Source organism: Thermobia domestica, chromosome 5 (assembly GCF_964235325.1).
Source record: "Thermobia domestica chromosome 5, izTheDome1.hap1.1, whole genome shotgun sequence".
NCBI classification, from domain to species: domain Eukaryota; kingdom Metazoa; phylum Arthropoda; class Insecta; order Zygentoma; family Lepismatidae; genus Thermobia; species Thermobia domestica.
This window is the reverse complement of record NC_137458.1, coordinates 292,652,373-292,666,555: the sequence shown is the minus strand read 5'-3', so window position 1 is coordinate 292,666,555 and position 14,183 is coordinate 292,652,373. Positions and strand designations below refer to the sequence as shown.

The 14,183-nt window shown below is 36.7% G+C and overlaps 1 protein-coding gene across 1 annotated transcript; it reads right to left on the bottom strand.

Annotated features, from left to right (window-relative positions):
• Nucleotides 1–9,108: 9,108 nt before the first annotated feature.
• On the bottom strand, nt 9,109–11,103 carry LOC145684918 (chymotrypsinogen A-like). The gene has a single exon (XM_081757269.1). It carries the CDS (start codon nt 11,076–11,078, stop codon nt 10,029–10,031), a length of 1,050 nt encoding a protein of 349 aa, XP_081613395.1. The 5' UTR covers nt 11,079–11,103; the 3' UTR covers nt 9,109–10,028.
• Between the last annotated feature and the right edge of the window lie 3,080 nt (nt 11,104–14,183).

Sequence of the window (14,183 nt, the reverse complement as noted above, 5' to 3'; positions counted from 1 at the left end):
TCTGGAAGGCATCTTAAAGTGAATGATTATCTTTGAAAGTTAACTTTCGGTATGACATCATAAATTTGAAGAAACATTCACACATTCTTCAATATTATTAATATTTCACAAAAAAATGTTCAAAGATCAGGCATATACAAATCAAGATATATATTGAAGCTGAAGAAACTGATATGGGTGAAGGTAAATTCTTAGGGTTTTCCTTAGGGTGAATGTAAATGCTTAGAGCACAGGGGCACCCTGATAGTACCGTACTTTGCATGTTTGAATATTTGAATCCAGTACAATAAGTTCATTTTGAAATTGTTTCAGCAGTTGGCAGCATCCCTGCATTCCCTTTTTATTTCTTAATCATAATGTTCTTTTCTCTAAATAACATGTGTATAACTATGGTACATTATGAATAACATCATTTCTTACATTTTTTGTTTTCTCCTTAAAAATATATATATATATATATATATATATGTGATTAATACTTCTTTCATTTTGACTAATACTGAAAAGACATTTCACTTACTTTTTGCATGGTGGATGTGGTGCTGTGCTTTTTGAAAGTTCTGTAAAATTATTGGAAATTGGAAATGCTGTAATATGTAAATATACCCTTTCTATCTTATGTTATTCCATTTTTTAAGATTACTTTTGAGGAAAGTATTTTCTGTGTATATGTGTGTGTCTGTGTAATATTGTGTTTGCTGCTTTTACTATTATATTGAAAAATACGTTCGCTTGTGAGGGGCCCCCAAATATCCTCTTGCACCGGGGCCCCGAAGAATTTTGTTACGGCTCTGGACTTACAACAAAATATTTTGTAAATAAAATTTCCATTGTTTGATATATAGTTCATCTCTGTAGGTCAAGTAGATATAAAGTTACAAATGAGATGAGTAGGTTCGGGCCTATAAAGCATATATTACTTCGCGCCCTACCGGGCTCAGGACGTGATTTTTTAAATATACAACCATATTTCTCGGGCCTTTTCGGGCTAATTTTGTAAATGTACTGTGCGAATATATTTCCATTGTTCTTTCTGCAGAACTTTTAAAGAACAACTGCAAAATTAAACCTCTAATTGCTGTGATACAATTTTGCATTAATTATTAAGTTTATGTAATACGGGCTTATTTCGAGCTCATTTGATTATCACACGAGCTGGAGCTAAAACATAATTATTTCGGACTCGGGTCGGGCTCACATTGTAAATTCACGGGCCGGGCCGAACCCGGGCTAAAAATTCCGGCCCGTGCAGATCTCTAAAATGAGAGTAGGCTTATATCGCTTAATCTTGTACCAAATATGTTACATTTGAAAATAATGGAGCATTATACGGAAGTTTCTGTAAATTTATGTAGTAAAATAATCTGTAGAGAAAACATTATTTAAACATAATTCAGTTTTTTTTTTCCTAAATAAACGATAGAAATAATTTATAGTACACAACAGACAAAAATAACTCATCTCTGGCGCGGTGCACTGTTGGAACATAAACAATACGGTTGGGCTGGACAAGACCCACTACTACTTCAGATGAAAAAAGTCGTTGAAAAGAGTTTCAAGGAGAATGTTTATATTTTATTAATTTAGGTTAAATATAATCAACTCTTTCAGAAAAGGAAAGGTATCTATTACACTGAAAAACTAAAAGGAAAAAAAAAAAAAAAAAAAGAAGGAACTTCGAAAGATTTATAAAACTAACATATAATTCGAGGGTAATTCACCACTAACAAGGTACATTCGCGAAGTGTCCTCTCAGGATTCGTGTATAATTGATTCAAATGTAAAGTTCTCCGCGGCTCAATGTATATTGTACTATTTTTGGCGGCACATACTGGTAATTTGCATGTTTATGGGCCTTCATACGTATACCGGGAATTCAATCATACACTATTGTAAGGTCGGACACAACATTGCTTTTAGTTTCTTTAGATGTTACTGGACATGAATGCGAGCATATGCAAAACAAGTTGGATCAAGTAGTGCTTCTCTGACACATGTTACTCACCCCGGACGCTATCTTGGATCCCCATATTGGATTCAACTTTCGGTTTTTCAGATGAGAATAGGTGCTGTGAAACATCAAATTTATGTAGAATTTTCTCGGAAATTCATTGGTGTAGTGAGTTTTATCGTAGCTTGTACCGTTTGGAAGGTATTGCATGTTAAATGTCAGGCACTTCACGAATATTGACCCAAATAAAAAGTTCTGCAGAGCCCCGTTTGTATATGTAATCTTTTACGTGATTTATCGTTGACAAAGTATGCTCTGAACGTACATACCTACAAACACACAGACATCAATAAGGAAATTATAGATCTTCACCCATGTTTGGTCGTATCTAGATTTACACTAGGCATTTTGACCGTAATACAATACTTCCTTGTTATAGTATAACATGGAAGTAATAACAATTACTTATAGAAATATAATATGAATTATGACACCAATGTTGCAAAGAGTTTATTTACACCTACAGTATTTTTTCAGTTAGAAATTGTTTTGATTTGTCAACTTCAAAAACGTACGCGTAACTGATATTACTCTACAATGTCTATTCTCGAAGTGCCTGAAGGAATTTAACATGCAATATCTTCCAAACGGTACCAGCTACGATAAAACTCACTACACCAGTTAATTTTTTATAAAATTGTACATGAATTTGATGTATCACATACACCTATTCCCATTTGAAAAACCGAAAGCTGAATCCAATATGGGTATCCAAGATGGCGGCCGGGGCGGGTAACAAGTGTCAGAGAAGCAGTACTTGATTCAATTTGTCTTGCATATGCGCACATTTAAGTCCAGTTACATCTAAAGAATCTAAAAGCAATTTTGTGACCGAGCGTTATAGTAGTGTTTTATTGAATTCCGGATATATGAAGGTCCATAAATATGCAAATTACCGGTATGAGCCGCTAAAATTAGTACAACACACATTGGGCCGCAGAGAACTTTGAATCCCGAGGGGACACTTTGCGAATATATCTTGTAAGATAAGGTCAACATATCACTTGCATTCTGTTGTTTTTTGATTCCAAGAATGTGATCTCCCTACAATTAATGCACACATCTGAGTAAAACAATCTCGAGTATGAATAGTTAGATTAAGTACATGAGAGTTTTACATTTGCAATACACTACCTTCAGAAAAAAAATTGTGCTGGTATGTCCAAACAGTAACTAGGTAGAATCATTTTCTCTTCCAATCCACAATCAATTGCTGGAATATCTTGCTCCAGTCAAGTTTGCTCCTGATGGTACACCTTTAATACATGTCGTCTTCTCCCACTTGCTCTTATGGGTAAAACTGAGGGAGAAGTAACTGGTGTGAAATAAGTTTTCTGTATGTGAAATATTGATAGAAAGCCAGTGTGTCACCATCATGCGATGCATAAAAGTGTAATTGGAAACGTTATCTTACTTTTACTAGTTTCTCAGGATTCGTAGTAAATTTGTTGAATATACTCACAACGTATTGCAATTAACTGTCTGTCTCTGAGTAGTTTCTAACAAATTTTCTTCCTTTCTGAAAAAGACATTGTCGTATAGCTTGATGAAAATTCATGTGAAAACAGTATCACATCATCCATGTTTCTTTCTGTATTTTCATGTATTTAAACATTTTCACTGGTTGATAAAAGCTACCTTCTTTGTGAAAGAGTTTTTTTAAAAAAAAATCAGAAAAATAGACTTCAAAGAAACAGATACAAGGTTAAACGGCACAAGCCTACTCTATCAATGGACACAATTCTACGATAACAATGGAGACAGGACGACTATTCGAACGGAAGCGTGGCACTCCAAAACAAACTAGAAAGCAGACAAACTTTGAATATATCCAGATTTATAGATCCTTTGAAACAGGAGCAAGCAGAAAATTAATTGACAATGTATCAACTCCAGGTGGAGCACGTCGCTAAATCAACGAAAGCAAAATAGTGTCGCCTTAATCGACGTATTGTGGAACTCAAAGGAAGGCTTGAATCACAAGAAATAGACATAATACAGCAGGGACGCAAATAACCACTCGCCCGGGCGAGTGGTTCATCGGTGCGGGCGAGTATTTAATATCATACCGATGGTAAGTAAATGATCTATTGTGCGACGCGGGCTAGTAGCTTTTTTCTTGGGCTAGTAAAATTCGGTTGCTTACTTGCTTCCCTGTAATACAGTAGGTTGATACAGTGTCTCGCTGCATTTCATTTACGTGTGACAAGGGGTTCTTGGTGCTTTCTGTATTTAATGATTTATGCAAACTCTCGTAGGATTCCTGTCACTTCATTTTATGTTTTTGGTAATACATTTTGTAACCTCGTGTAGTATTTTCAAATCTCGATGTCAGACATATAATATCTAGTCCTACACTCAATTGTAGGATATGCCATCACATAATTTCGCATTAGGCACATCTTGAATCATTAGGCCTACACTTTCTGTTGAGTTAACATCTGTAAATTCTATTGCCTGAGGTTATTAGGCAAATCTTGGGTAGGCGAAAGTTGAAGTCACCCATTAAATATTGTGCCTACAAAAGCATATAACAAAATGGATTTCGTCCGACAAAATCAATAACGGAAGAAAGCGGGAGAAATGGAAAATTTAGGAGAAACCTCATTTCTTGATTTTTTAATAAAATTATTTTTTTTTAGTGTAACGTCCCACGTACATGTGTTTTAGATTAAAGGCAACGAATGATTGTGAAATAAAATTGTACTGTTCATCCACTGGGAATCGAACCGAAGACCACGTGTACCAAACGCATACGTACTAAACATTTATTAATATTGTGCAGAGGAATTGCTACAACATTACCGAGATCGTCCGTTTGTATTTAATAAATTACGCAAAGTTTGCTCGGACCCCGATCGAATTGAAAGTGTTAGCAAAAGTTTTGAATATGTTGGCAACGTACAGTACACAGAGAAAAAAAAACGTATGTTGCATACGTAAAAACGTAGGTTCTATGGTAAATCCTGTACGTTTTGAACTTAACGTATGTAACATCCTGTAACAAACGTATAACTAAAACATATGTTTTATAATACTTTCCGTATAAATGTTCTATCTATATGTACTTTCCGTATGAAACAAAGAAATGTATACAGGCGGTAACGATATCACATACGGATGGATGTTGACATATATGTATACGTATGTAATATACGGAAGACTGTTAGATGTCATACATCCTGCAGCGGCATGATGTAACATCTAAATGGGAAAAGGCAATACGTATGTAGCATATAGATAACATATGCTCCATACAGATTTCCGTAGTAAACATATGGATTCCGTATATTTGTACAATATACCACTGTGCGCATAATGGATGTCTTTTAGTACTCTTTGAGTAATTAAAATGTCCTGAAAGAGTATAAAATATATAGAATCCCAACTTAAAATCGTGTGCTGTTCGAACAGTTTCGATATACCCAGTGACAAAGGTGTAATTTCTCCCTCCACTCTCTCCGCTCCCTTTAACACTTTGAAAGCCGGCGTGTTTGTTTTAAAAATACTCAAAAAAACAGTCATTTTTGGTGTTTTTCAATAAAGAATTACAAAATATTCTACAGCTTAATATGTGTGTTTATTACACCATATGAAAGGCCAGTGCTTCCTCTACATTCACAAACATTACAAGCATACATGCGTCATAAGGCGAGCTATAATGGTTTATCTTGGATATGATTTTCGATATAGGAAAAAAGTCCGTACTTTGACTTCTTAAGTGTACCTAGTCTTGGTATGATAAACACGGAAACATTCTGGCATGCAGAGACCCACATCACAATCAGGACACATCCACGTTGTGTTCTTTCGCTTCCGTTTGCCATCATATACCTTTCCTACATCAGAACAGACCTTACAATATCTAGTAGGTCTCTCTTTTTTTTCCGTAGCGGGAACCTTCTTTGCAAAATGTATCCCGGTCAATCTGTTGGTTCCAGTTGAGGTTTGAGGAACTTGTTGAGCTTCGACACATGCTTTTTCACTCAAAGCTTCTCCCACTTTCTGCAGAAAGTGTGCTAAATGCACATTGTTCTTCTCTTGTCTACTTCTAGTTTTCTTGTATAGTATCCATGCATTTGCTCCTGACATATTGAACAAGTGGAAGAATAGTTTCTTCCACCACTTCAGTTGCTTCCGATTGAAGGGGTAATACACCACTAATTGATCACTTTTGTCCACACCAACTTTGTTTATATTGTAGCCTAACACTACGTTCGGTTTTATCTTCCCTACAGGTCCGTTCTTTGATTTTACGGTAACTTCAGCGGCTATAGCTTGATGTTTAGTCGAAAGCATCAAGACATCCCTTGTGTCTTTCCATTTCACACACAAAAGATTATCTTTACGCTGAAACACCATATCACCTTTTTTCAGTTTCTTTTGAACAACTGTAGCTTTAGGCAAGTCCTTACTATTTGGCATACACGTTCCAACAGCCCATTGTGTTCCTTCCCCACATATTATCCAAAACTTTAGGAGAAGTATAGAACCGATCCATGTAAATAGTATGGCCTTTATCAAGTTCTGCATCGTCATGGCCATCCTCAAATTCCAACTCTCCTTCTGATCCAGAATCAATATAAATTTCATCTAATAAATCAGCAATATTCTGGTCACTTAGTTTTCTTGTCATTCAGTCTGCAAGGGGAAAAAAACTCACGGAAGCACACCTGCCAAATAGCTCAATGCAAATGCTACGAGCTCCTCAAATGCGACTACTATGGACTTAATTTTTTGCCCACCAGGGTGTAGCAGCATGCAGAGGTATCCCTACAGATTCTGCAAAATCATCTTGCACGTCTCTGGCATGCAATAAGGAATCCTATATAATAACATTTGCTTGCACGTCCATAGCACGTGCATGGCCAGCTTGTCCAAAATACCGTGCTCGTACTATGCACGCGCATGGCGTTCAATGTGTTAAGGGTCATTCATACATAGGATGCCGTGCCCTGTCCATTCTCTGCCATGTTCCTTCCATGCCACGGCCGTGAACATTCACACATACCATGCCGTTCCATGCCGCTAGTTTTCTATACCATTTCCCTTGGTTCTGGTCAACTTGGCTCTTCCAAGGAAAGTCGAAGCATCACGGCCGTCAAGGAGGTGTTTTCTCTGTTCGGCGACACTGTTGGGGCATGGCAGGGGAACGGCATGTCATGTGGCAATTAAAAAAGACAATCCAATGAATTTTCAAGATCAAGTCTGAAAAGAAACTTTGTGCACCACGGCACGAACGAGGCACAACATGAAAATGGCACACTATGTGTGAATTAACCTTCAATCACGTGTATACAGGTAGTCTGCGACCATCCAAAAGCAATTGTTCCGTCATATCTTACATTTAACTAAACAATACAATCAATTATAAATAGCAGGTAAGTTCTATATATATATATATATATATATATATATATATATATATATATATATATATATATATATATATATATTGTCAATATTCGAGACATGACCGAGACTAGACTTGATTTCAACTCGAATTCCAAGTGTGCGTCTAGGTCCCGGATAGATATGTTGAGTTTCGGTCACATCTCGATTTTAAAAAAAGATCCGTCTCGGTTTAGTCTCGAAATTTGAGAACCAGAAGAGATTTAGACTAGTCTCGGGTTTCGGTACCATCCCTATTTTCTATAGCTTTATTCGAAAACAAATTTTATTTTATTTTTTTAGTTTCACTTTTCAATTTCATTTTAGATATTATTAGTAAAAGACTTGTCTAACCATAAATATCAGTCTTAGTGTACTATGTAGAATAACGTTACTATCTACTTTGGAAAATATATACGAGGAGCATGTAAAAATAGACCGATATATATTTTAAATGATAGAAGAATAAATTTATTGTAATTGATATACAAGTACATATTGTAGCTTGGCTGTTATTCGACGTAGTTACCATGATATTTCTGATAGCGTGGCACATGATTCCGCATACCCTCTGTACAAAATAATGCTGCATGATAACTGATGTCTTGAGCCCTTCACTGTCAGTGAAACGCTTGGATGCAAACCACTTTTTCAGATGAAGAGAAAGAAAGAAATCGCTAGGGGCAAGATCGGGGTTGCAAGAAGGATTTGAATAGTTTCCATCGAAATCTTGGAATTGTCGCAACAGTACAAGCAGCTGTGTGTGTGGCGTGCGTTGTCGTGGATCAGAAGAATGCAGAGCGTAGCACTCCTCTCTGCCGATTTTAGATGGGACGCTGCAGATTATTCAGTATTTGGCAGTACGCATCTGCTATAATTGTTGATCCTTGATCAAAGTATTACACGAGAACCAAACCCTTTTAGTTCCGAAACATGGTTGTCATGATTTTGTGAACTGATGGTGTTTGTTTGAATTTCCTCGCTTTAGAAGAACCAGAGTGCTGCCGTTGCATTGACTGGTGCTTCGATTTCCCAGTGACGTACGATAGCCAAGTTTCATTTCTCGTCACTACCTCAGAAAGGAGGTCTCACTCATCCTCCCATCCCCAGCGCGCCAAAAAGATGACATTCAACTGTCATTCTTTACTCTTTGTGAGAGTCTGTCAGCGTACTTGGTACCCATCTCGCACATAGTTTGTGATAACCTAGCTTAGCTGTCAGAATTCGATGCAAGCGAGTCCACTTATTGTGAACCGGCGATTAGAGCTCATCCGTCTGAATGCTAGGCCTTCCTCTTCGACATGAACATTTGAACTCCCTTACAGAAATTCTCTGCAGCATTGCCTCATCTTCCCTTCACTCATTACTTTCAGTCCATAAATGGCACACAATTCGTAAGAGATGTCAGCTATATTCTCTCCTTTTGCGTTCAGAAATCGTGTGACAGATCTCACTTCACATTTGGCGGTATTTTGTATTACGGCAGCCATTTTACCTTACTGCTACTCGCAAGTAACGCAACTCTATTGCAAACACACAAAATACTAAGGCGTGCTCAACTTCATTAATGTTGCCAACTTTGTATAAAAATTATTGGCCATTTTTGATATATATATATATATATATATATATATATATATATATATATATATATATATATATATATATATATACTGTACTGTGTATGTGCGTGTGTTTTTAATGTTCCACGATATTACTCTGAGGGTAAAGAAAATGTTGATAATGAGATGCATGATAGTAAGAAATGAAGAAACTCAGAGGAAACGGAAGGACCAATAACGGCAGGGGAAGGCCTCTGTGTCGCCGTCTTTCCCCCAGACATGTTGTGTTGTAAGTTAGACCAACTAATACATAACTATTTCAGTTAAAACCCCTGCCATAAAAACTTTATATTTCCTCCACCGCCTCCAAGAAATTAAATCTAGCGTCTTGGGGCACCTCGAGACCCTCGAGACAGTAGGATCATTTTAGACTTTGCAAGACCTGGAGCAGGATTGGTCACTGATATACGAATCTCAAATATTTTATTAGCATACAATTCGTTAAAAAGCATGTTTCTAAAATTCAGGGTAGACTATTTTGCTTTGCCCTCCCTAATGACGACCCTGCCCCGAGAAAACCCACGCACACTATGTTTGTCTACCACAAACTTAGGTACACTTCTAGGCAAAATTTTACTTCGACTCGAACAGTAACTTCAATCGGTTCTTATAAGTTCAGTCACTTCCTGGAACTGTTTGTGCCTCAGACATTCCTTGGAACTGTTTGTACCTTTGGTGCTGTCAAGTGGTATATAGTCCACTTTTCACACACAACTTTGATATTTAAAAAAACTGATTTACTTATGTTACAAAACATAGCTGAGTGAGCGTCAGCGAGCGAAGGGGGGTTAGAAGACCCGCAGGGCTCGTTTTACTCCACTTTTACTCCCATGATAATACCACGTGACATTTGGAGCAACTTCAATGTGATTCGTAAACTGCTCCGAGAACCGGGTCAGAAGAATAGGTTGCAGTCACTGTCCGAGTCAAAGTAAAAACTTGCCAAATTTTAAAAAGAAATCAATTTATATTTACTCAGGGATATTTATGAAATATTTATAGATCTATATATACATATATAACATGAACAAACCAACCTCTACTAAAAAACAAAGGAATGGTGATAATAAGTGATTCATTTTCATAGAAGTGTTTGTTGTATTACTAGTCTTACTTTTCAAATCTAAAGACTTTGTTAAATTTATAACTTCTGCGGGACGGCAGTTAAAGTCATGTTTTGCAATAATATCATCAACCCAGTCTGCGTAACGTTGTAAATCCGTAAACGCTATTGGTGTGATTGATGGGAAACAGAGATCTGTACTCATTAAATACAGGCCTGTAAGAATGGAATCACATAACAAAACTGCTCCATGATCCATTTTACACGATGGACTTTTGGATTGAGTACTTCGTGCATATTTTACACATATAACATCTTCTTCACGAACAAAATAGCCGAAGAAACAATCTGATTGTTTACCTATAAGAACAGGGCGTTCTAGATACGCGTTGTAGTCGTCAAAATCAAAATTCCAACCAATCATATAGCACTTTTTGTTTTTATACAGATCAGGCCTAATTGTTTCATGGAATATGGCATTTGAAATGTAAGGAAATTTAAAAGCCACTTCAAGCTGAAGGAGAGCAATGTCAGGTACAGGGATAGTTAGTGATACTGTAAAATTATCATGGAAAAAATAATTTTGCACTTGTTTTCTCTGTATACCGTAGTCTAGATCACTAACAAATCCATCTGCAATTACAATTATTGAATCTGGTTTAGTAATATTAAGCGTAGTAAAGTCTATTAGCAGAAGACAGTGTGCAGCTGTAATTACCCAACATTCACTGAGAACGGAACCCGCGCACTGTTTACCATGTTCACCATAATTAAAAACCGACAATACAACAACCAAAAACTTGTTGTATTGAAAATTCCTCCGCTGTACTTCCAGATGTTTCTCACTGGTCCGTGTGTGAAGAACTTGACCATTTAGTAACAAAACTATTAAGTATGCATCACCCAGGCAATAATTCATGATTTGGTTTCCTACTTTTTCTTGGAGACAGAAAATGTAGTTAACACCGATCAACTTCTTCTTCTTCTTCATACACCTTTATCGATGAAAGTATAGGTGCACCAGACATAACGTTCTAGGATGCTACAAGTGCGAAAATCGTTGGGTTAAATTCCAAAGTTGGGCTCCGTTTCCAGTAAAATGTTTAAAATTTACAGGAAAGATATGGATAATTTGATCGTTTGTGTGCTTGATAATATATAAGAGTCTCGAAAAATCTGTTGATTTGTTATATATAAGCGGTTAAAAACATGGGACTATACGGCGAGCGGAGGGAACTACTTGGCGCAAGGTAACCGAACAGTTGCATTGTGGGAAAGAAACGAGCATTTATGTTATCAACATGGCGAATGTACAAGGGCAATGAACTAACAGTTTTAACATTTGTGAAGCAATACGTTGATAACGTCAACATCTTTAAAAGTTTGTGAAGAGCACGGATTAATGAACCTAATAACAAATTGCAGAAAGTGTGCAAAGGAAATAACAGCGAAAAAACGTGGCAAAAGCGGACGCCCAACTTCGGAATAAATGCCAAATCGTTTTATGCTTAAATGTTTTTATGCATATAATTATTGTGAAATATCATAGTATGACGGCAGTACGTACTTTTCTCTAGATTGTCTTTAATCTAACTTTATTTTAATCCAGAATTGTCTTATATTGTTTTATATTTTAATCTCATAGTATTTTATGATGCACAATATAGTCCGCCGCCATTTGTATTACATATGCTGAGTTAAATTCGTAAAATATAAAATCGTAGTTTTATATATTATATTGTATCTTATATCTTGGTTTGAACAAATGTCGAATATCAAAATCTTCACTAAAATGTTTCCTTGTTCGAATTGACTTAAAATGAAAATGTTTTAGACTTTGTTCCAACAGTGTTATTTTTTTAAATCCGAGTTTTAATTCTTTGAATCCTCCTTTCATAGCTTCAATTGAAGCTTTATATTTTGGGCCCATACTTTAACCCCAGTCACCTACGTATATCATTAAGTTATATTATTAATGATTCTTTTGCATCATAGTAAATTGAATATAAAAATTGATGGGTGAAGATAAAAGATGGCGGATGAGTCTCCGATCGAAGGGAAAAATCAAAACGAACTGAAATTCGTTCAGTGCATTTTGTGTGTTCTCAGTTTAATGTTATTGTGGTCTTATATTATCTGTATGTACGGTCCTCGTGTGCGTGTTCAGTTCGATATTTTGAACCAGAAATGTACGCAGGAGTGCCCCTTCCTCGAAATCACGACTTTTCTGTAAAGTCAGCCTAGTTATACGGGTGTTTTTTTTTTGTAAAAAATCAATTTTAACATAATTTATCCTCATATTGAATTTTAACCGCTCCGAAAAGCTTGAGATTTCCCGAAATAAGTTCCTGACAGTGAGTACGTTACGTCTCGAACTATGAGTCTGGCTTTGGATAGATGTGTGATAAATGTATAGAAAAAAAAAGGATGATTAAAAAAAAAAGAAAGAGAACGGAGACTGCCTTATATTGCTAGGTTCGTTCCTAAAATATACGTTCTTTTCATGAAAAGAATAGGTTTATGGGGAGTATTGCGAAGGTATATTTCGATTTCTTTTTCTTTTTCTTTCTTTTCTGTGTTGAGAAAAATATCGTAGAAATTAATCCTCTTTTGCCTTACAAGCGTAATTTTTTATAAGGCTGGAGTACATCGCAGGGGCATCATTTAGGGGGGCAGGAGGAGGTAATTGCCCCCCCCCAAGATTTTGAGGAATACATATACTTTAATCGATTGTCTTCTAATATACTAGTACAAAAAAGTGAAAGTCTTAAGTCGGTGGTGCTCTTGCCCCCCCTTCCCTCAAGCGAAGTCTGAAATAACGCCCCTGAGTGCATGTCCATTTTTTAAAATAATATGTTTATATACTAATTTTCATGTTCCTAATCATGGATATTGGAGATTTCAAGCTTGGAGGTCAGATCAATAACAAGATCAGGTATGCAGATGATGCGATTATGATAGCCAAAACTGAAGAAGGATTACAGGAGATGATTGACAAAATATTTAACACTGGAAAACTATATGAAATGGAGATGAATACTGAAAAATCGAAAGTCATGAGAATATCCCGTAGAAAGCTATCAAACGAAGACTTGGGTATTGGATTCTTTGAAAAACACTTGAACCTATACTCACCTATGCAAATAGATGTAAACAAATTGCTTTCTAATTGGGCAAGTTCCCAAATTAGTCAAAATGGAACCACTAGTGAAGAATGATCTCTAATTAGTTTCACCCTGTTCCAGTGCAATCTGTGAATTTGGGGTCCCGATGCGCGAAGCATACACCGTTGCCTTTTGACCTTCTCACCCTCCACGATGGTTGCAATTAACAATGAATCCTTTCTCTTCTAGGACACGAAATCCAATGGTCATGGTTACTGTATGGTCCATTGGTCATTCGAAGTCACACTTATACTTGGATAAGGTCCGTTGTGCGACTCTGTGAGAGACTGCAGCAATTTGCTTTACTTCAGTACCTTGCACTTTTAAACGTGTTTTTCTGTTTTGTTATTTCGCAACTTAACGGATTTAGAAGCGTGGCCATAGATTTTCTGATGTAGGTTGTATCGACATTTTGACCAATTGCCAGTTTGCACAGGGTCATCATAGAGGGTTGAGATTTGTTCTCTCTTCTTTTATTTAACAATAGCTTTCATACAATATGCTACTTGACCCCCGGTTCCATTTGCAAATTTTGAGTTGGACCCCGCCTGGGACCCTGCGAGTGCCCCGGGGACACAAATTTTTCATTCAAAAGGTATTGGCCATCCCACACTAATTTGATATGTATTTGCTGAGTGCCCTTACCCGACCGTTTCCGAAAAATCTGACCCCGAAACCGACTTTGTAATGTATAGTATGGAGCTCAATTTCTAACTTTTCACGCTTATATCTCCGCAACGGTTGTGATCGAGGATGTATCCCTTTTCGTGTTATGTTCTTTTTGGACAAGGTATCCAACGGCCATAGTCTCGACTCGAAGTCAGAGTTACACTTGGATAGGTTCCCTCGTTAGTGCTATCCTCTGTGTGTAACATCCCAGTTGGATGTTCCAATCTGGAATATACATGGAGCATTTGGAATATTAAAAAAAA

Excerpts from the sequence above, each read along its gene's own strand:
- LOC145684918 (XM_081757269.1), bottom strand. The coding sequence starts at position 11,078 with ATGAAGAAGAAGAAGAAGTTGATCGGTGTTAACTACATTTTCTGTCTC.